Source organism: Populus nigra, chromosome 4 (genome assembly GCF_951802175.1).
Source record: "Populus nigra chromosome 4, ddPopNigr1.1, whole genome shotgun sequence".
NCBI classification, from domain to species: Eukaryota; Viridiplantae; Streptophyta; class Magnoliopsida; order Malpighiales; family Salicaceae; genus Populus; species Populus nigra.
Genome location: NC_084855.1, coordinates 16829266 through 16850821, shown reverse-complemented (window position 1 = coordinate 16850821; position 21556 = coordinate 16829266). Strand labels below are relative to the sequence as shown.

General features: G+C 33.0%; 2 protein-coding genes and 1 long non-coding RNA gene across 8 annotated transcripts; 1 reads left to right on the top strand and 2 right to left on the bottom strand.

The window, feature by feature from the left end:
* The first annotated feature begins 3383 nt into the window (after positions 1-3383).
* LOC133692162 (universal stress protein PHOS34-like) lies at positions 3384-5289 on the top strand. Its single transcript, XM_062112898.1, has 4 exons — positions 3384-3912; positions 4034-4128; positions 4626-4747; positions 5006-5289. Exons 1-4 carry the CDS (start codon positions 3726-3728, stop codon positions 5088-5090), a joined length of 489 nt encoding a protein of 162 aa, XP_061968882.1. The 5' UTR covers positions 3384-3725; the 3' UTR covers positions 5091-5289.
* A 403-nt stretch (positions 5290-5692) lies between these two features.
* Positions 5693-15298, bottom strand: LOC133692161 (phytochrome A-associated F-box protein-like). Of its 6 annotated transcripts, XR_009841835.1 has the most exons (5): positions 14168-15298; positions 7931-10965; positions 7457-7564; positions 6553-7325; positions 5693-6238 (listed from the first exon to the last, which is right to left on the bottom strand). XR_009841835.1 is itself a non-coding variant. In XM_062112895.1 (2 exons), exon 1 carries the CDS (start codon positions 15180-15182, stop codon positions 14187-14189), a length of 996 nt encoding a protein of 331 aa, XP_061968879.1. In that variant the 5' UTR covers positions 15183-15298; the 3' UTR covers positions 5693-7564; positions 14168-14186. The 6 variants fall into 6 exon arrangements, 3 of the variants coding, with proteins under 3 accessions (XP_061968879.1, XP_061968880.1, XP_061968881.1); XR_009841833.1 differs by having other exon boundaries at positions 5693-7325; XR_009841834.1 differs by lacking the exon at positions 7931-10965 and having other exon boundaries at positions 5693-7325.
* A 4154-nt stretch (positions 15299-19452) lies between these two features.
* On the bottom strand, positions 19453-20043 carry LOC133690995 (uncharacterized). The gene is made up of 2 exons (XR_009841561.1): positions 19742-20043; positions 19453-19588 (listed from the first exon to the last, which is right to left on the bottom strand). It is a non-coding gene; the product is annotated as an uncharacterized LOC133690995 (long non-coding RNA).
* Between the last annotated feature and the right edge of the window lie 1513 nt (positions 20044-21556).

Here is a 21556-nt window from a genome sequence, read left to right as displayed (position 1 = left end):
ACATGATTGAATTCATTAAAAATATAACTATTAATTAAGGATTTGTGAAGAAAAAAATTTATTACCCATCTAACAATCCCTCGTCCACTGTTTCTATTCACTGTTTGAGTTGTTCTTCTTCTTGCTCTGCCATAGAAAACTAAAGAGAGAAACTTTTGTTCCTACAATCACATAAATTAAAAGTTTAAAGGATAAATACAATGCATCTAACATATATGCATATTCGATAAAAACCTAAAAATATAATAGATTTATAATGTTGATTTTAAAGAGATAGAAAAAGATGATAGATCTTTGATTTTTATGGTGAAGAGATTTTTAAGAAGAATATGGTTATTTTAGCATGAGAAACAATAACTAGATATCTTAGATAAACAAAATCAAAAAGAGAAAAATTACTTCACAATGTTTACTTACCAAGATCTATTAACATTAATGATAGTGGAATTGATAGGTGTATCTAACAGAAGAGAAAAGGAGAAAAGAGAAGCAGATCTAATGGAAAATGATAAGGGTTTTTAGAAGAAGATGAAGGTAATTTGATCTGGTTTTTTAACAATAGTTATTTCTCACTCTTTTTTTTTTGTTAGAAGAGAATAAACTGAGGTCTAACCTCAGGATTTCATTCTACACATTAAAGAAGAAGAAACACGATAAACAGATCTAATGGTTTTAGGATTTCAAACATATATAATAGAGAAGACAAGGGTTCTTAGGAAGAATATAAGGGTATTTTGTTTTGTCTCTATCATAATATTTAAAAACCAAATGACCAATGAATGTGATACTATTTAAACAAACAATTTGTTAATATCAGGGAATTTAAGTTTACTTTTTCTTTTTGGTTTATACATGAGAATGGGCTTACAAGTAGGGGAGGCAATGGGTTTCTACATGTCAGATTTCTTGATATCTATACCCTACTCATTACCCATCGAATAAGAAATATAGATATTCATAAACTATCCATTGGGTTTTGGGTATGGTATCTATTATTTGACTATTATTTATGATTCAACAAAAAATAAAATAGTGTACACACACACATTAGCGCGCACTTATATATTAAATGTTAAAATGATATATATATATATATATATATTAGGTTAGGTTCGGGTGGTTTTTAGGTTGGGTTTAATAATATTCATACCTTATTCATTACCCATTAAGTAAGGTAACTATCTAAAAAATACATTTTTATTTAGTCGGGTCGATATCTATCGGGTTCATATTAAATTTTCATCCCTATTTACAATATTATACAACAAGGTGTTTTTAGAAAGACTATCCGATGAGATTAATTCATGGAATTGGACATTACTTACCTTTCACATAAATGATTCTATCAAACAGAATGCTAAAAAAAAAATTCTTCTTCATTTTTTTGGCAGAATTTTAAAAATGCGTTATTTATATGCTTATTTCTAATGAATGTTAAACATAGAGAATTATAAACAATATATAGATAAACTCAACAATACAAAATCCATTTAAGTGAAACTCTAACTTGCAATTTACATGTACCTATATGCATTTATAATATTGAATTTTAAATAGAAAGAGAAGAGGAAGCGGTAGTATAGTTTTATACAGACACATATATTAAAATAGCACTTCACTCTAACAAATAAACTATTAAGTAAGATCTTCAATGATAAATTTACTTTAGTTTATTACAATAAAAAGGCCTAAAATGCAATGATAAATGTTAAATTTTTATAATAATAGATTTCTTACCATGGAAAACAATCAACATCTAATATATAAAAGAAGCTAGAGCTACTCTTTAAAAGAGGCAAATATACACATTTTAAACAACTATTTACATAAAAATACACATAGTTAAATTCAATAATGATTATCAAGAATTAATAAATAGACTAGAATGTAAAATAAATTAGAAACAAACATGAAGTTGAAATACAGATATAACAATACAATAATTATAAGAAATTAAAATATAAAACTACATTTAAAATAAAACTTGAGATCCAAAGTTAATATTTACTAATAGAGTTAACTATATAGTACCTATAGGTTGATTAATCTAATAGTAAATCATGATTTCAATTTTTTTTATTTAAATCCTGATATTCAACCATCTAGTATGGCCTAGTGATAAGGGCTTGGGACCAAGGGGTTTGCTCCCCGTGTGGTCTCAAGTTCGAGTCCTGTAATTGCTAATATGATGGTCATTGGAGACTTACATGTTTGTTAACTTCAGGACCCGTGGGATTAGTCGAGATGCGTACAAGCTGAGTTGAACACCCATGTTAATCAAAAACAAATCCTGATATTTTAAATCCATATACAACTGGTTCTTTCATCAATTTCATGATACTTTTTTTTTAATTTTTTGTTTATTTTTAAAGAAGTGGATAAGGAAAAAGAAAATAAAATGGGAGTTTGTATGTGAGAAAATATGATTAGGAATATAATAATATGAATGATCAAAATTAGTTAATGTGTAATTTAATTAAGGATAATCACATTGGTCAAGGTACAATTTAATTATTTCTTGATACTATTAAAATAAAACTAATTTAATTATGATAAACTACATAGACTAAGTTATAAATAACTTTTACTAATAACATTTCTTGTTTATTTCCTTAATTTTTTATTGTTTGTAATAGAATATGAGTCTCTCACAAGAAATTAAATTCTTAATCAAGCACAAAAAGAATTGCAAACATGGCACGAAACCTTCAAAATGCAAAATTAAAGTATTTATAAAGGGCAAGGCGTGAGGTCTTCGGCATATGAACTTGTACGCTAGGGCAAACTTGCGAGTAGTCTATTTAATCCAACCATGGGTAGTTGAGCTCTTGTCTACCTAAAGGCCTGTTCGTCAAAGAAAGCTCATGAAAATCCTAAACAAACTCAAATTATATTAACCTAAATATCCCTTTATTTTTATATTTAAAAAATATTTAATAAAAGTTTTTTTTTAATTTTTTAACTTCAAATTAATATCTTTTTTTTAATTTAAAAATAATTTTAAAAAATAAAAAATATATTATTTTAATACATTTTCGAACAAGAACACTTTAAAAAATAACCGCTACCACACTATTAAACACCTATTAAAGCTTGAAAAGGATAGAAATAAAGATATAAAAATATATTTAATTTTTAAATAATTTAAGAATAAATTTTTGTATTTTCAGGAAAATAAAATATGTCTTTAGTTTTTCTTGCATTTAAAAAATAATAGGTACTACTAACGAAAATAAATACTAGGTTAATTGACGAGTACATCTTTAGTTTTTATTTTATTTTATTTTTTAGCAACATTTTAAAGATTTGTTCATTGTTCGAGTGAATAAATACATTGACACACACCGAGATTGGTTGAATCTTTGACTTATTCGAGTTTTACTAATAGCAATCGCTCACGTTAATGGCAAAAATCTTTGGTATCTCCCCGCCGAGTCCTTCAACCTCAATTATTGGATAATATCTCCTTAGGTCGTTGCGTATTTCAAACGACATCGTCTCCTCGATTGATCCGGCTTCAGGGATTGGATGGTCACCCGTTCCACTCATGGTTTTGTCTTGGCTCGAGTCCGTTTATTTAAGTACTCATAGTAAATCATCTCTGCTTGAGATTTTCTGAAGGTTGCCATAAATCACCAATCCAAGAGAAGTCAACTATAGGTCTGCAACTTAATCCTCGATACAAACAGAGAAGAGGGGCGGACGGGCAAATAGCAGTATCAAAAATGGCAGCCTTAGAAGAGGAGCAAGTGATGGTTGTTGGGATCGATGATAGCCAGCACAGTACATACGCTTTGGAGTGGACATTTGATCACTTCTTCACTCCCCCTCGGGGCTCCAATTCACCTTTCAAGGTCGTTGTTGTCCATGCCAAACCTTCCGCTACCTCCGTCGTCAGTCTTGCTGGACCTGGTACCTATTTGTTTTCCACTTTATTAATTCTGTACATATCCTCAGCTCTCTCCTCTTCTCCTTCCACTTCTATAGCAGTGTGTAGCTTGTGCGTCTTTTACTCGTTCTTCTTTGTTTTCAGGGATTGCTGAAGTTTTGCCAATAGTGGAATCGGACTTGAAGAAGTCAGCTGCAAGAGTCATCGGAAAGGCTAAGGAAATTTGCATCAGTAAATCGGTACTCACAGTCTCTTGTAATCATAATTACTTAAAATCATTCATACAATTAATAAATATTCAACGTTCTGTCTGATATATTCTAGACGCGCCGTCCTTGCAAAAGGGAAAAAAAAACGAATTTGCAATCGTTAATTTTTTTTTTTTTTGTTAAATACTATGACTACATCTAATCTAATGGGGTGAATGCGTGTTTTATTATTATGTCCTCGATCGTTCCTCTTATAACCACTGTTAAAATCTTGAAAGAAATGTAGCGTGATTAACGAAAAACACTTGTGTTTAAACAAGCTCCAGTGTATTGTAAGATGATGCTTTCCGGTCCCAGAGAGAGAGAGAGAAATGGGGGCTAATTTGTTCTTCACGTTGCCTTCGCTCTTAGTGAAAGCAGATGATGAATTGACCCGATCATTTATCTGACATCTAGCAAATGAACATTGAATTAAATGAGTGGATTTTGCGTCGGCTGTTTTCCTGATCATTTCAGCTTCTCTGCAGGTGAGTGGTGTGATCTTTGAAGTGGTGGAAGGTGATCCTAGAAATGTTCTTTGCGAGGCTGTAGAGAAGCACCATGCTTCAGTGCTGGTTGTAGGAAGTCATGGTTATGGAGCTATTAAAAGGTATTTCATTTTATCTTGTCTCTTTCATTCTTTTTTGCCCCCGAATGACCTAATGCATCATATTTTGTTTTCAAATCTAGGACATTAATATAGTTAGATTCACTGGACTCCTGTTAGATATCCAGTAAATACTGTTGAAAGGCTCTTAGGAAGCTCCACCACAGCTACTTTGCAGTTTACACATGGTTGCATGCTGTCCAAATCACTTAGTTATCTGCAGACAGTTTGTGCTCACAGGTTTTCACATTTCTATTGCAGGGCAGTTTTAGGTAGTGTGAGTGACTATTGCGCTCATCAGGCTCACTGCACTGTGATGATAGTGAAGAGGCCTAAGATGCCATGACTGCTTCTGCGTTAACAATGTTATTGAAAACTATGTAATATATTCCTGTCGTCGTAAAAAACATGATGGAATCTACAGTCAGTTCCAGATACGTGCAATCCTCATGCTGCATAGTACTGGTACTCGCTATGTATCCATGTTTGTAATCTGGTTTCCATGTAGAAAGTTTGCAAGTATTTTCACCCTTTATGGGTCGTCCGATGATGGGTTCCGCCTGCTACTTTGACGTCGGAAACAAAAAAAAATATAAGGGCTAAGCGACTTGATCATCATCTCTCAGTTCAAGTGAAATAAAAGATCGAGAATGGTTGGTTCAATTGATGACTTCCAGACATTTCTACATTTTTCTCCACGTACAAATTGAACAAAAAACAACCTAGATCATTATTCTCGATCGACCTCCACAAGATCAAACAGCTGTGGGTCATTTCTCTTGTTTAAATTGCTCTCGAAAAATCCACAGACTTTATCTCATTCACGTTTCTTCAAAACCATTTGAAGACACCACCTTCTAGGTTCTCCCATACCCTCAACACCTCACCAATCCAAACCAAAACTACTACTTAGATTTGTTAAAGTAATTAAGATCAAACATAAAAAGAAGGCTAGAATTCTGAATAATCTATATATTATGAAATGCATAGTCTTAACCTAAATACAACTAAAATATATATAGGTTAAACTGAAAGTATTATTCTACCCTTAATAAATAAGACTACATAAATATTATTTAACATCTCCCCTCAAACTCACGATGCGGCAGCTACAAAGCATCGAGAGTTTGCCAACCAGAAAACAAAAACGAGAGATGGAATGCGTCTTGGTAAAGAAATCTGCAATCTGCAAGGAAGAAGGAACAAAAGGCAAAGTAATGGTTCCATGCTTAAGATGATGACGAGTAAGATGACAATCAATCTCAATGTACTTAGTCCACTCATGAAAAACCGAGTTGTGAGCAATCTGAATAGAACTCTGGTTGTCACAATACATAGGAGTAAGATGAGAAAATGAAACTCCCATATCAGCAAGTAACCAACTTAACCAAACAATCTCTTTGGTAGTAGATGTCATGGCACGATATTCTGCTTCGGTAGATGATTGAAAAATAATAGATTGTTTCTTGCTCTTCCAAGAAATAAGAGAATCACCTAAAAAAATACAAAACCCGGTAACAGACTTACGATCTGTGGGATCACTATCATGATCAGCATTAGAATATGCACACAGCTCCAAGGAAGAGGTGAATGAAAGTAAAAGACTCTGAAAAACTGTACCCCGAAGATATCGCAAAATACAAAGAACAGCTGCCTAGTGAACAGTAGTAGGAGAAGCAACAAACTGACTAACAACATGAACAACATATGCAATATCTAGACGAGTAATGGTGAGATATACCAAACTCTCAACAATAGTGCGGTTTAAAGTAGGATCTATCAAAGGTAAACCATCAGAAGAAGAGTACCTCGCGTTAACCTCAATAGGAGTATCTACAGTCTTGTTATCAGTAAGTCTAGCCCGCTCAAGAATATCTGCAACATATTTAGACTAGGAAAGAAGGTAACCTCTAGGTGAGTATGCTACCTCAATACCTAGGAAATATCGAAGATAACCCAAATCCTTCATCTCAAATCGTCTAGCCAACTCGGTCTTCAAAACTGAAATACCACCAATGTCATCACCAGTAATAATCATGTCATCAACATATAAAGACAGAATGTTACGACCTGCATCAGTGCACTTAATAAAAAGAGCAGAATCATGACTGCTAGAAACAAAGTCAAGAGATGAGATCACAATAGAGAATTTCTCAAACCAAGCACGGGGTGCTTGTTTGAGACCATATAATGCTTTCTTAAGCTTACAAACATATCCAGAGTCATATGAAATACCAGGAAGGGGTGCCATAAAAACTTCTTCTTTAAGATCTCTATTCAAGAATGTATTTTTAACATCAAGCTGAGAAATATGCCACTGACGAATCGAAGCTACGACAATAAGACTATGAATATTAGTCATTTTTGCAACCGGGGCAAAGGTCTCCTCATAGTCCATACCATACTGTTAAGAGTATCCTTTTGCAGCCAGCCTAACTTTGTATCGCTCAATAGACCCATCAGAATTAGTCTTGATCTTATACACCCAACGACAACCAACAACACTCTTACCAGGAGGTAGAGGAACCAGATCCCAAGTATTTGTCTTATGCAAAGCAGAAAGTTCCTCATCCATAGCTTGCTGCCAAAGCGGATTAAGAATTGCCTCTTTATAAGAAGAGGGCTCAACAAGACAATGAATAGAGGCTAAAAAGGAAGTAAATGATGAAGAATAACAAGAATAAGCAAAATTTGGTAGTTTTGTAGACTTACGAATATGAATGGACTGACGTAGAGGTGGATCCACAATCTCAGATGAAGCTTGAAGGGTTGTAGATGAGAATGGAGCTTTAGATGTGCTAGAGAGTAAAGTACCAGTACCTGCAGGATTACGAGTACAAATTGATCGAACATAGGGAGAGATATCATTACCAGAATCCTCAGAAAATGAATCTATACTAATAAGATCAGATTTAGTTAGGCTATGAGTAGTGGATGGAATAGAAAAGAAAGGTATATGCTCAAGGAAGACAACATGACGGAACACATAAAGTTTCTGAGTTATTGGATCAAAACAACGATATCCTTTTTTACCTTCACCATAACCCAGAAAGACACAAATAACGAATTTAGGGGATAACTTACTACGTTCTACATAAAGACGAAGAACGAAAAAAGTACAACCAAAGACTCTAAATGATGAATAATCAGGGACATACCCATATAACTTTTCAAAAGGAGATATACCTGAATTATGAGAAGATAGAATCGTATTAATCAAACTTACAGCAGTAAGAACAGCTTCTCCCCAAAACTCACTAGGAACAAAAGCAGACAACAAGAGAGAACGAGCAGTTTCAACAATATGCCTATATTTTCTTTCAGCAACACCATTTTGCTCAGGAGTATCTGTACATGAAGTTTGGTGGATGGTTCCATCTAAGGCTAGCAATTGGCAAAATTTATTAGAGATGTATTTTCCACCCAAATCACACCTAAAACATTTGATCACAACAGAATATTGAGTTTTGATAAGAGCTCGAAAAGCTGCATATATCTTAAAGAATTCAGAATGATGTTTCATTAAATAAACCCAACAATAACGAGTATGATCATCAATAAAAGAGACATAATATCGAGACCCTCCTTTTGTGACAACAGGAGAAGGTTCTCATACATCAGAATGAATCAAATCAAATGGTGAAGAAGAAACAGAAATACTTCGATTAAAAGGTAAGACGGAAAATTTTGCCAATTTACATCCACTACAATCAGAAATGTCACAAGTTTTTAAATTTCCTAAAGCTCCTATGCATGCTAAAAATCTCAAACGAAAAGACAAAACATGACCTAGACAGGAATGCCATAAATAAAAACTAGAAGATGAAAGGCTCAAACGAAAGGAAGACAAATCAATGGTAGTAGTAGCAGCGGTAGCAGCAGCAACTAGTACTTTTAACTAATCCAAAATATAAAGTTCATTCTCCCTATAGCCTGTCCCAATCAGCTTCTGAGACTGCAGATCATGTATACAATAAAACGAACCAGAAAACATGACTAAATAATCACCAGAATCATATATTTGACCAACAGACGCAAGATTCAGTTTGAGTTGTGGAATAAGATAAACATTAGAGAGAGACATGTGAGGTGTGACAACAGAACCAACACCTGCTAAGGGCATATGAGTGCCATCAGCAGTCATAACAGGGATGGAGGACAAAGGGGATACAGAGGTAAAAGATGAGGAATCTGGAGACATGATGGGAAGCATCAGAATCCAAGACCCATTCAGAATGTGACATACCTGAGGAACTATGAGGCAACTGACCTATAGAAGAAGAAACAAACATTGCTTGTGGCTGCAAGGAGAGAAACTTCTGAAATTGCTCAGCCAAAATATTAGGATCGGTAATAGAGCCTGAGGAAGTTATTACTGCAGTATTATGATGTTGTGAGGAGAGACATGTGAAGTGTGACAACAGAACCAACACCTGCTAAGGGCATATGAGTGCCATCAGCAGTCATAACAGGGATGGAGGACAGGGGATACAGAGGTAAAAGATGAGGAATCTAGAGACATATGATGGGAAACACCAGAATCCAAGACCCATTCAGAATGTGACATACTTGAGGAACTATGAGGCAACTGACCTATGGAAGAAAAAGTGGATATTGCTTGTGGCTGCAAGGAGAGAAACTTCTAAAATTGCTCAGCCAAAATATTAGGATCGGTAATAGAGCCTGGGGAAGCTACTGCTGCAGTATTATGATGTTGTGAGGAGAGATGTGAGATGTGACAACAGAACCAACACCTGCTAAGGGTATATGAGTGTCATCAGCAGTCATAACAGGGATGGAGGACAAAGGGGGATACAGGGGTAAAAGATGAGGAATCTGGAGACATATGATGGGAAACACCAGAATCTAAAACCCATTCAGAATGTGACATACCTGAGGAACTATGAGGCAACTGACCTATGGAAAAAGAAGCGGACATTGCTTGTGGCTGCAAGGAGAGAAACTTCTAAAATTGCTCAGCCAAAATATTATGATCAGTAATAGAGCCTGGAAAAGCTATTGCTGCAGTATTATGATGTTGTGGTTTATAACCCTGAGGTGGTCTATGAGCATTAGATTGTGACGGATTGTCAGACTTCCAAGCTTGATTCTGCTGTCTCAACTTAGGACACTAAGCCTTCCAATGACCTTTCTGCTTACAGAAACTGCACTCATCGAAACCAACCCTTGTGTAAGGCTTATTCTGATGATTAGAGAATGGTTTAGAAGGCACTGCTAATACTGAAGGATTTGAAGCAGAAAGAATTCCCTTTTCAGAATAAGACTGAAGACGTATTTCTTCAGCCAATAACTCACTAAAAACAGAGTCAACAGAAGACAGTGGAGAACGATGCAGAATTGAACCTCTAAGTCCTTCGAAATCACTGCGAAGTGCTGTTAAAAACTGTACCAATCGTTATTGCTCTCTACGTTCAATATAGGCACCACATGTCTTTAATTCTGTCGATTATGTAAGAGCCAATTGATCCCAAAGATCTATCATAGCAGAATAAAACTCTTGGATACTCATATTCTTCTGATGAAGAGCTCGTATGTCATTCTCTAATTGATACTGTTTTGCAAAGTTTGATTGTGTGAATAACCTTTGCAGATGATCCCAAACCTCTTTTGTTGTCTCATACTTCGCCAACTGCATACCTATCGAATGCTCAACAGAATTGTTGATCCAAGTAATGATCTTTGCATTATTTGTTTCCCATGTATATATCAAAACAACATCCCCCTCCTTAATATTCTTAGGTATTATATAATTCTCACTAACATACCCCCACATTTTCTTACCCTTAAAGAAATTTCTCATTACATAACTCCAATACGAATAGTTCTTTCCAACCAACCTCACACTCACAGACTAAAGCGAATCATCTCTTTCAGTAGCCATAATCAACAATCACAGATAACCAGAATGCAAAAGCAGCGGAAAACAAAATACTAAATTGCAGAAACTAAACAAATATCTTCTCGAAATTATACGATTACTCCAAAACACATAACAAATTTGCAAAAACTGAACGCAAATACCAAATTGCAGAAGCTGAAGGGAAGATGAAATACCAAAATAATTGTAGAAACTGTCGAAATACCTAATTTTGCAGAAGCGGAAGACAAAATATAAAAAATTAAAGGCAAATTTTGACTCACCGCAGAGTTGGATCCGCGAAGCTGTATTTGGGATTAAGCCTCGTTTCATAAAATCAGCTCTGATACCATGTTAAAGTAATTAAGATCAAACACAAAAAGGAGGCTAGAATTCTAAATAATCTGTATATTATGAAATGCATAGTCTTAATATAAATACAACTAAAGTATATATAGGTTGAACTGAAAATACTATTCTACCCTTAATAAATAAGACTACATAAATATTATTTAACAAGATTGATGGTTAAGATTACATTCTACATAATCCAACACCCCACATTGATTTTCTTTGTTTGCAAGCCATTTTGAAAACTGTTGAAACAACCAATCCCAGCCAGTTTTAAAAACTGCCACTGAAAAACCAGCAAGATCAATAACTTGTCCTGCTATTAAACAACAAAGACGCTCCTCAACAGTATCAAAAGGTTGAGATTGGTTTTCAGAAGATCAAGAGATGAAAATCCTCCGGCCAACATTCTTCATAATCATATTTTTAATCAACAACTAAAAGGTTATAAGCAAAAGAAAGGGGGGCGAGCTGCAGTGAAAAAGAAAAAGAAAAGGCCCAAGGGAAAAACACTGCCATAAGAGCACCTCCATAAACACCAACATCACAAATTTCTATGACACACATTACCAACCCAGTATCCTCAAACAATCCTCTCAGTCTCCATTGAACGAGGACCAAAAAGAAAAGGGGAATACCACCTAAGAAAAATAACCAAAGACACTGTCATATATAGCCAGCAATACCATTACAATCATTGCAAGTTCTAGGCTCTTTCCAAACCCTCGCCTTCTTCCATCCTTCCAAAACTTCCTCGTCTCAGCAGGACGCAGGTCATATACATCAAGCCAGCATCACCCGTTTTATGCACCCTAGGAGAAGAGTTTGGGTCTCAGCTTGTAGCCTTTAATTTTTGAAGTGCAAACCAGTACATCAGCGATCATGGAAGTCATAGCAGCAGATCCATGCTCCAATAACACTGAAAAGCAACCATTTTCTTAAGCATGCCGGTGAGATCAAAGTGCCAGTAAAACCAGGTATGTCTCCAAGCTTTCTTCCTGTTGTACAAAGGAAAGGAAGCATGCTTTGTTTGGCTGTTATAAAGTTTCTTGGGCAGTATCAAGTCTGGCTTATATGCTAGAAGCAGAGTGCTTTGGTTTTTTTAAAAATTTGATCTTTCATAGAAAGAGAAAATAGCTTTTATTTTTATTTTTTGGTCAGGCTTTCAAATCCTTTGAGTTTTAAAATCTGGGTTGTCTTCCTTCGCCTGCGTTTTTTAATATATATATATATATATATATATAAAACCCATTCATCTTCTTTGGACAAAGCATGTTTTGATTTCGGGCAGGCTAAGAAGCCCGGTCCGTGTGACTAGACTGAGTCCTTAGGACCTAAAACTGCTTTTGCCAAAGCCATAATTTGTGAAAGAAAAATACAATTTTTAATTACTTGTTCGGCAAATGCCCTCTAAAAACAATCTCTCTTCTATTTATCTTTTTCGTGTTTTGCCAAATACAACACTCTTTTTTATTATTTCAGATTTCAGATTTTTAAAGGATTATTTTGTAATTATTTTTTGGTCTCACATGTTTTTATCCCCTTATATTTAATATGTTTTTCTAGTAATAGATAAATTAGGTTTTTAAAAAAAAAATATATCATATATATATATATATATATATAAACAATAAAAATCTTTCTTTCAAAAATACATTAAATATTTTTTAAATTGCTTATCACCCAGTTTTTCCAAAAATCATGTTTACAGAAAAAATATATTGCATGATATAACATTCCTTGAAAATACCCAAAAATAAAAAATATCTATATAGTTTTTATATTTTGCATGCATTATAGATTTAATAACAAGCTTATTAAAATCATAAGAACTTGGTATAAATTCTAAAACCACTAAAAAATCAATTTGTTTATTTTCAATACTAAGAATTATGAACTTATACATATGACATATTCCTGATATTAAAAGAAACAAATGCAAAAAATATATTTGGACTCTAGAATGGCTAGACTTACCCATAAAGTCATAACCCACTCTTCTGGTATGGACCAGCTTTTAACTAATAGATAGACCAATTATTAAAAAATACATAGCAATCGGTTAAATAAACAATACAGATTACCTTAGCTAAGATATACTAAGATAATATTGTCCTCCCTACACACAATCATTTCTTTTAGCACTCTAATAGTTTCTAATTATCAAAATATTAGGTAGCGATTTAAAATCTTTTTCAATTATAAAAAACAAAAATTCCTTATTATTTCTACCCACACATAAAAATCATGATCCAGGAGGATAATTGGTGTGACACCGCATCCGTGCAACAAATATAATCTTAAATTTACTCAAGAGCAAAGAAATTACCTACCAAAGCCCCAATTCTTCTTAATCAATAACTATCGAAATCTCTTTTAAACCCAAATACTAGCATTTCTCACATCTAGCTATCCAAGTAATGCATCTTCCATCATGAGATCCTAGTGTAACAGGAAAGAAGCACAAAGGATTACCCTGCTTCTGAACAAAGAACCAAGTTCAAAAAATCTTGCTTGATTGACCTTTGGTATGAAGAGTGGCTGTCTCGGAATAACTATGTCATTAACTTTTGCAGCTGCGTAAATAACATTTCCACTCAACTGTGTATGCCAACAGTTTAGGAATCTCATCCAAAAACATTATTCTCAAGATGAACTCCAGAAGTGATGTTTTACAGTCGACTCATCAAACTATATATCAAACACACAGTCTCAACAATTTCATGATAAATCATCGCTTCTCATTGTTCCTAACTGAGTTACTAAATTTTCTTTCTTCCATAGATGGAGACAGCAAAAACATAGCAAATACTGAAGTGCACTGATTGTGGAATTTCAAGTTCCACTACTACTTTAATGGAATACATCACCTCATAGGACAAATTAACACAGGCACACACCTACAAGCTCATTCCACAAACCTAACGTTTTATGGCATAATGGGCGACTTATCTTACACTCATTCAACATATCATAATTCATTAGTAAGCCAATGACACAAGCGCACCAGGAAAATCCCAAACACAAAACACAAAAATCTGTAATTAAAACTGAACATTGCATCAGCAAATGAGACAACAATAACATAGGTAAATCAGAAAACACAGGACAGAAATATTAATTAGACATCACAGATTAAAACCAACGTTAATCACTATAATCATAGAAACATAAAACGAGAAGCAAGTTCTTACGGTAGCCCAGCTAGCACCATCAAGTGTACAATGGCCAATCAGTCCAAGCACCGGAGACATGCCCATTTTCACAGACATAAGCTCGAACAACAGGTTCACCATCATCATGATACCCAAAACCTCTCTTCAAACAAAAAGCAGAATTCAAATCCCAAGTCTCCTGACACCCGCAAAACGCACAGCTCAAATCAATCTTGCTCCTATCCCCATCATGTATCGTCCTCCAGACCCTCGATTTCTTAAAATTCTTAAAAATCCCTCTAAACAGCATATAACTCCGCTTCTCTGTGATGTGAGCACAACCAGGCCAGTCACAGATGTACAAACAATCCCCTCGAAACCGACTCGCTAGTAACTTGTTCCCTTGCTCTCTGCTCAAATTCCAAACACCAGATGCCAAATGAGAACTCAAAGATCTACAAATCTTCCTTCTCTTGCCAACAGAAGAGATGCCGCGGGCCTTAACGAAGATATCGACACTTTTATCATCATTACCACCGATTACCTCTTCTTTCGCTTCACAACTAACGGTAATCGCATCCTGTGATTCGTACACGTTGTAGACAGTGTCGTAATATAAATCATCAAATAAGGACCAGGATGAGTCGCGCTTGTCTAAATTAGAACCGGAATGAGACGCTTGCTGTGGTTGTTGGGACGGAGTGTTTTTGGATTTGTGGAAATAATCGTCGGGGCCGAGCTCGCGTTCGAGGCCGAAATCGGAGTGCTCGAGGAAGACACCAGCGTGGAGGAGGCCAGGGCAGCAGACGGCAAGCTTGTGGAGGGCAGACCAGGCGCCAGGGAAAAGAGAGTCAGGGGAGGAAAGGAGATCGGAGACGACGGAAGGGATGGTTTTGTTGCATTTGGATTTCCAGCAGATGTCGCGTATGAGAGAGGAGAATTTGGTGCAGACACAAGCGAGGCGGGCCCAGTTGCGTGGATCGTCTTCTAGTTTGGAGAAGATGTTGAGTACGACGTCGTCAGAGAGTTTTGAGAAACCCGTGGTTTCTGTCATTTCTTCCTCTCTCTAGAAGAGAAGTGAAAACAGATGAGGGAGTCCGGGATATGTTAGTTTGGTGACTTCCTTGTGGGAGAGGAAGAGAGACGGAGGATGGTTTTTTTTTTTTTGGGTATAGTTTGGGAGTGAATTCTAACTTGTTTTTTTAAAAAAAAAATATTAAAATAATAATAATTTTTTTAATATTTTTAAATTAATTTAATATATTGATTCAAAAATAAATTTTAAAAAATAAAAAATATATATTATTTTGATATTTTTTCAAACAAAAAACACTTAAAAAAGTAACCACGTCCACACCATTAAAAATCATTTTAATGAGGAAATCAAGTTGTTGTACATTTGGAATAAAAATCTATTTATTTGGTGTTTGTAATCATAGAAATTATATTTTTATCACTCTAGATCAGAATCTAGAAATATTCTCTTACCCTATAAAAACTGAAAAATAATAAAATTAAAATTTAGTATTGAAATTAATTTTTTAAAAAATTAAAAGGATTAGTCATCTAATAATTAAAAAAATAAAGAACTCAAATTTACTTTTCAAAAAAAATTGAAACACACCATTTATTTTACACATGTTTTTCATTTCAATCTTATATCTTTTGATTCAATCTTTTTTTAAAATAAAACATGTATTTAATTGTTGATTTAGGCTAATAAAAACACAATTATGAAAAACAAATTTGAGAATCAAGTTGGAATTTTTAAAAAAAAAAATAACTGCTGGAAGTCACAATGATATATAAGATAGTAAATATTGATTTTGATTAGTAAAAACACTATATCATTTAGTTTTTTTTATAATGATATCTTACTACTATTATTGTTTATAGTGACTTGTTTTATTTTTTCATTATTTTTTTATATTTAGTTACTAATTTTATTTTTATATTGTGTTAATTGGTTATTTAATCTGATGATTTTTATTTTTTTTTTCTTTCGGGTTGCATTATATTTTTATTTGATTTGAATTGGTTATTAATTTGGTAAGAACAAACTGGCTTATTGTTTATGAAAAATAAAAATAAAAAGAGAGAAACAAAATTAATAACGAGAGGAAATGGAAATCCTTTATTTAAAAAAAATGCTTTTTTTAGAAAAATTACGACTAGTCTCATATAATTTGATCAAAGTTAAAATTCTTTATCAAATTTTAAAAAATTACACTTTACAACCTAAAAGTTTACTAATATCTTATATGCGACTCACCAAACAAAATTAGCTAAAATTATTTAGTTATATATAGATTTGTTATTATTTTTATTTATCTACTTAAAAAACCTTCTAATTTTAATATTACAACTTTATCAAAAAATAAAAATAAAAACTAGAACTTAATATTTCATTAAATATTTTGTGTGCAGTTCAAAATCAAACTCATATGAATCAAAAACCAATTACAAAACCCAGGAAATTATGACCCCATTTACTACTTTCGGTTCTTGTTTACCACTCTTGTTGCCTGCAAGTCACACAATAAAAAATAACAAAAAAATAAATAAATAAAAAATCGATCCCATTACAAACTTGAAAAGCCAGAGGAGGGCTTGGGTCCACCACAAGAGACCTCATCAAGGGCAGGCTCATGAATAGGAAGATGGTCCCTATTCCAGGCAATAATTGTGGCTAGAAAATATCTACTACTATTACTGTTGCAATCATGCTCGTGGGCTAAAATTCTTTTTAATAGGGCAACGACTTTTGGTTGATGTCTTCAATGCAAATTCTTCCTCGAAGCTAAGATCAACCATTCGCTTTGAAAACTTAATTACCACTCGTGCACTTGAAAAAAAATTGGGGTTTTTAGGGTTTCCATAGAAAAAAATTACTAATTATATTCAATAATTGGTTAGAACAGTTAATAAAGGGTTTATTACACGATAATTTAAGTTTTGAGAAAGATTAAGCATTCAGGGTTTAATTTGGGAAACAATGAACAATTCAAATTACAATTGGGGGTTCTTTTTCGGTGTTCAAATAAACAATAATGAAAGGTTTATCACTACCAAAATCATGTTTTTTATGTTGATTATTGTGATTAAATTAAGAAAAATAGACTAGGGTTTTCTAGCTCTTTGGGATTGATGTTGCGTAGTAACAAATTTGGATTTTTTAAGTTACTAGTCACTAAATATCCTATAAACAATTGAATAATCAATTTTTTTTACCATGCCACAATGCAATAATCAGTTTAATATATATATATATATATATATATATATATAATTTCTTTTAAATTCTTAGATTAATTATGTTTATTATATATCATATTATTAAATTCTATTTAATTTTTACTTTGTTTTTTTTATACAACCCACGATAACAAAAAGAAATTATTTTATTCAGTTGATTTGTTGTAATTATTGATCTTTATTATTATATAATTAAAAAAAATAGTTTTAGAAAAAACAAACTTATATAAACCAGTCGATTCTAAAATCTAGATTTTGGTTTTGATGGATTGAGTCGGATCGAATCAGTTTTGATGGGTTGGTCAGATCAAACTAATATGTCATTGCCTTCAAATTATAAGAAAAATAATGTTGTATTGAATTTTATTTTTTTTAATCAAGCCATATTCTTACAAATGTTTTGAGTTGTCTTTGAACTCACTAAATTAATCGAGTTACATTCAATCAACCTCTACATAATTTAATTTAAAACATGTGATTGGTAAAAATTCAGGTAGAAAGGTTTAAGGGTAACCGATTGAGCTGGGGTTAAAGAAATTTTCAAAGAATTATTCACGACAACTTACAAGAGTTGTATTATTATTGTTATTATTATTATTATTATTATTAGTATACACTTGCATCAAAATTATTAGAATAAATTGTTTTGATAAAAATTTTCAAGTAAAAAACACTCATGTTAATGAGATAAAGAGATTTTAATTAGAAAGGTATCTGTTTTTATTTTTATTTTAAATCATTTCTAAATTTTTGGATTTATCTTCTATATGCATTTTGTTTTGATTAAATAAATGACAAAGAAACAATTGTTCTATTTTTTAAAAAATAAAGGTTTTAATAAAAGAAGATTTTTACTAGCAAGTTATTTGTGTTTTAATTGAATTTAAATTATCACTCTTCTTATAAAAAATAATCAAGTTAAAATAAATAAAAAAACATTTTATAGCGCGCAATCAAATATCTTTTTATGTGTTTGTTTTTTAATTTCACAACTTATTCTTTAGTTAATATTAAGATTTATTTTTAGTAATTATTGATGCATATAATCCTCAATTGAATTTCCCTCTCTTTTCTCTAACTCAAAAACTAAGAAAAAAAAATTAAACCAAAATAAAAATTGCCGCTAATGCGGAGTTAATCATATATTTTCTTTGCTTTTTATATTTTATTCCTCTGTTTTTTAATTTTAATTTTTTTTATCATAATTTCATGCCTAATTGCATCTAATTAGATTGTAGAAAGATTTAATTAAAAGAAAAAAAAATCAATTACTTAATTATTCACATGAACAGTAAGGCAGCTGAAAAAAATAGATCTTTTAGCATATATATATTGAGTTAAAGGAGTTGGATGTGCGAGTTCACCCAAAAATGATTAGTGGAAAATATTGAGAGTCATACTTCCCAACTTTTTGGAAGGTTGATCAAACCTTAGTGGTGAAAGAATATTTGCCAAAGAGTGAGTATATTTCTTTAGAAATGGCAAACAATATGGGTGATGTTGCACGATCATTATAAAAATAAGTTTTGCTGTTGATTGTTTGATGTTTTCTTCAAAAAGCCATTAAAATATGATGAGGATGTAGTAATGCAAAGGAGACATGACAATCATTCACGACAAGTAATGTAAAGCATGCATATAGTTAAATAATTAAGCAGACTGTGTAGAAGACCAAGCTTGTGATCAGAATGATGAAGTATTCATAGCTGGGCCACCTATACAAACGTTCTTGAACTTTTTGATCGATGAGAAGTTTCTTGGGAAGTTTTTTAGCTCTTCAGTCCTTCTTGATGGCGATCACCTCCTTTTGTTGAAGTTTTCCAAGAGTTCTTAGATCAATGAAATCATTGTCTGTAGCTTCAAAATTAGCAATCATCTCCTCTCGTACGTGTTGCTTCTTGTTTGTTGATTGAGAACCTAGAGCTTTGACTACGAACAAGTACTGAAATGACTTTGGGAAGTCATTTTTAATTGTCTAGCCTGGAAAGGAAGAACAAGAACAAGAAGAAGAGGAGAGAGAGTGCGCGCGCGCTAGAAGGAGAAGCTTTTGAAGAGTAGAGCCATACATGAATACTGAATAAGAATTGATAAATTCATGAAGGAACTTCACACAGAAATTAGGCTTCTCATCGGCTGCGATCCTGGTCAAGACGTGTCGACTTGATTGTGAGCTTGATGTTTGGGCTCGTTATAGGCTTCATTGTTCTAAAAAAATAAAAATAAGTCCTTTATGAAACAAGAGATTCTTCTATGGTTAAGGCAATATGTGTTGTAGAAAAATAATGTGCCATAAAATTGAGAGGAAATATAATGAGTTTGAGAGAATAGTAACTTATAAGAACCTATTACAATATTTACCTCGTAAGATATATGAAAACACTGGTGTCATCATTAGAAGTGGTGTTTAATGAGGTGTTTGGTGAATATCGGTGATATTATTAGCTGAGAAAAGAGGTGCCTGATTTTCATAGAACATGGAGCACATTTCCACTGCGACCATGGCTAGAAATATGGTGTCAGTCCTATATAAAAATGCATGCTTATAGAGAGAGTCTGTCCGTGAAGCATAGAAAATCTTGTGCGGGTGGGTGATGTGCAGTGCTGAGTTCTGACTCCTTGGAACTCAAAAAAATACTCATGGTGTGCGTGCTGGATAATGTGTCGAAAAAGATGGAAAGATGAGGAAAAAAGCTTAGTTGAGTCAACTCGAGTATAGTTGTTTAAGACTTGAGCCAAAACGGCGTGATTTTGATGGGGACCATGTCATGCATAGGACATGCAAAAGTCCCATTCCTTGGCATTTACATTCTTAACCATGAATGGCTAGCATTTGGATAACAATGCTAGCATTTTTTTCCCATCATTGTTATCCATTTTTTGGTAGCATTGGTGACCAAATGCTAGCAATTCTTGGCTGGCGTGATTTTTTATATTATTATTATTATTGAAAAAATGTGCATCATCAGTAATAAAAGAAGTTATTAACTTAGAGTTAGGTGTTCGGTTACTTGTGCAAACCATTAGAAAAAAAAATAGGATAAGTGTTTTACTATGAAGACACTCGTATTTTATTGTAGATTCACACAGTGAAACGACTATTTTTCCCTCCACAACAAAACTTTTCGAATGTTTTTTTAGGAGTAAAATAGTCTTTTTTGTGATTGAGAATTTTATTTCGTTAATTTTTAGGGTTTGCCTTTTATACCCCAAGTCTCAAGCTTATGACATGGATCATGAGTTTCAAATATTAACATGAGTTCACTTTAATTTTTTTTAATTATTTTTAATTTGATTTTTTTCTTGTAAACTCATCCTTCAACATTTGATTTGCTACCAATTGATCTTCACATTTTCAACTTTTTTTTTTTGCTTTCCTGTATATAAGGTTATCCCAATCTTATACTCATGATCATAGAATTAAAGGGTTAACCTGACTTAATTCGAATAATTTTTTCCTTTGCTTTTTTTATTTAATTTTTTTCAGTTTGCGTTATTCAATATTGAATTGTTTAATAATTGAGCTCCATTGTTTTATTCGATTTTCTTTTGAAGGAATTACCCTGGTATCATGATCGAGTCACAAATTTAGCATGCTAACCTGGATGGGTTCGAGATTAGATTTTTTTTACCATTTTTTTATTTTTAGTTTATTTATTGTCATGGAATTTTTTTTATTCAAATTATCAAAATTATGCAAGCATATTAAACTCAGTTAAATCAATGACCCGGATCTCAGCTTGTTTTCTTCTTTAGGAACATTTGAATAATTTAGATTGGCTTGTGGCATAGCAGGGCCATTTATCTATTTTAATTTTTTTTTTAAAGAAAAAGAAGCTTGAACAACAACATGGTCATATTTTACCATGTCACTAACCTTTTTCGAAATCTCTACATGTTCACTATTTGTCTTTCAAACAGAATTGTTGTCCATGCTTGGAAAGAATTTTGTTCATTTTTTAATAGGACCAACCCAACTAGACTGGTATCCTGCTTTTTCCCAACCCTACTCTGGACACACCTTAAAGTATTTTTTTTTTTTTTTCAAGTTCCAAAAGGCACGCACCACCCACAAGTGCACACGCAACTTCGTGCATATAGATTCTTTGTGCAAGCACAAGAGCACGACCCACATAAGCGTCTCTGCATACACAAATTTTTTATGCAGAGTAGAAA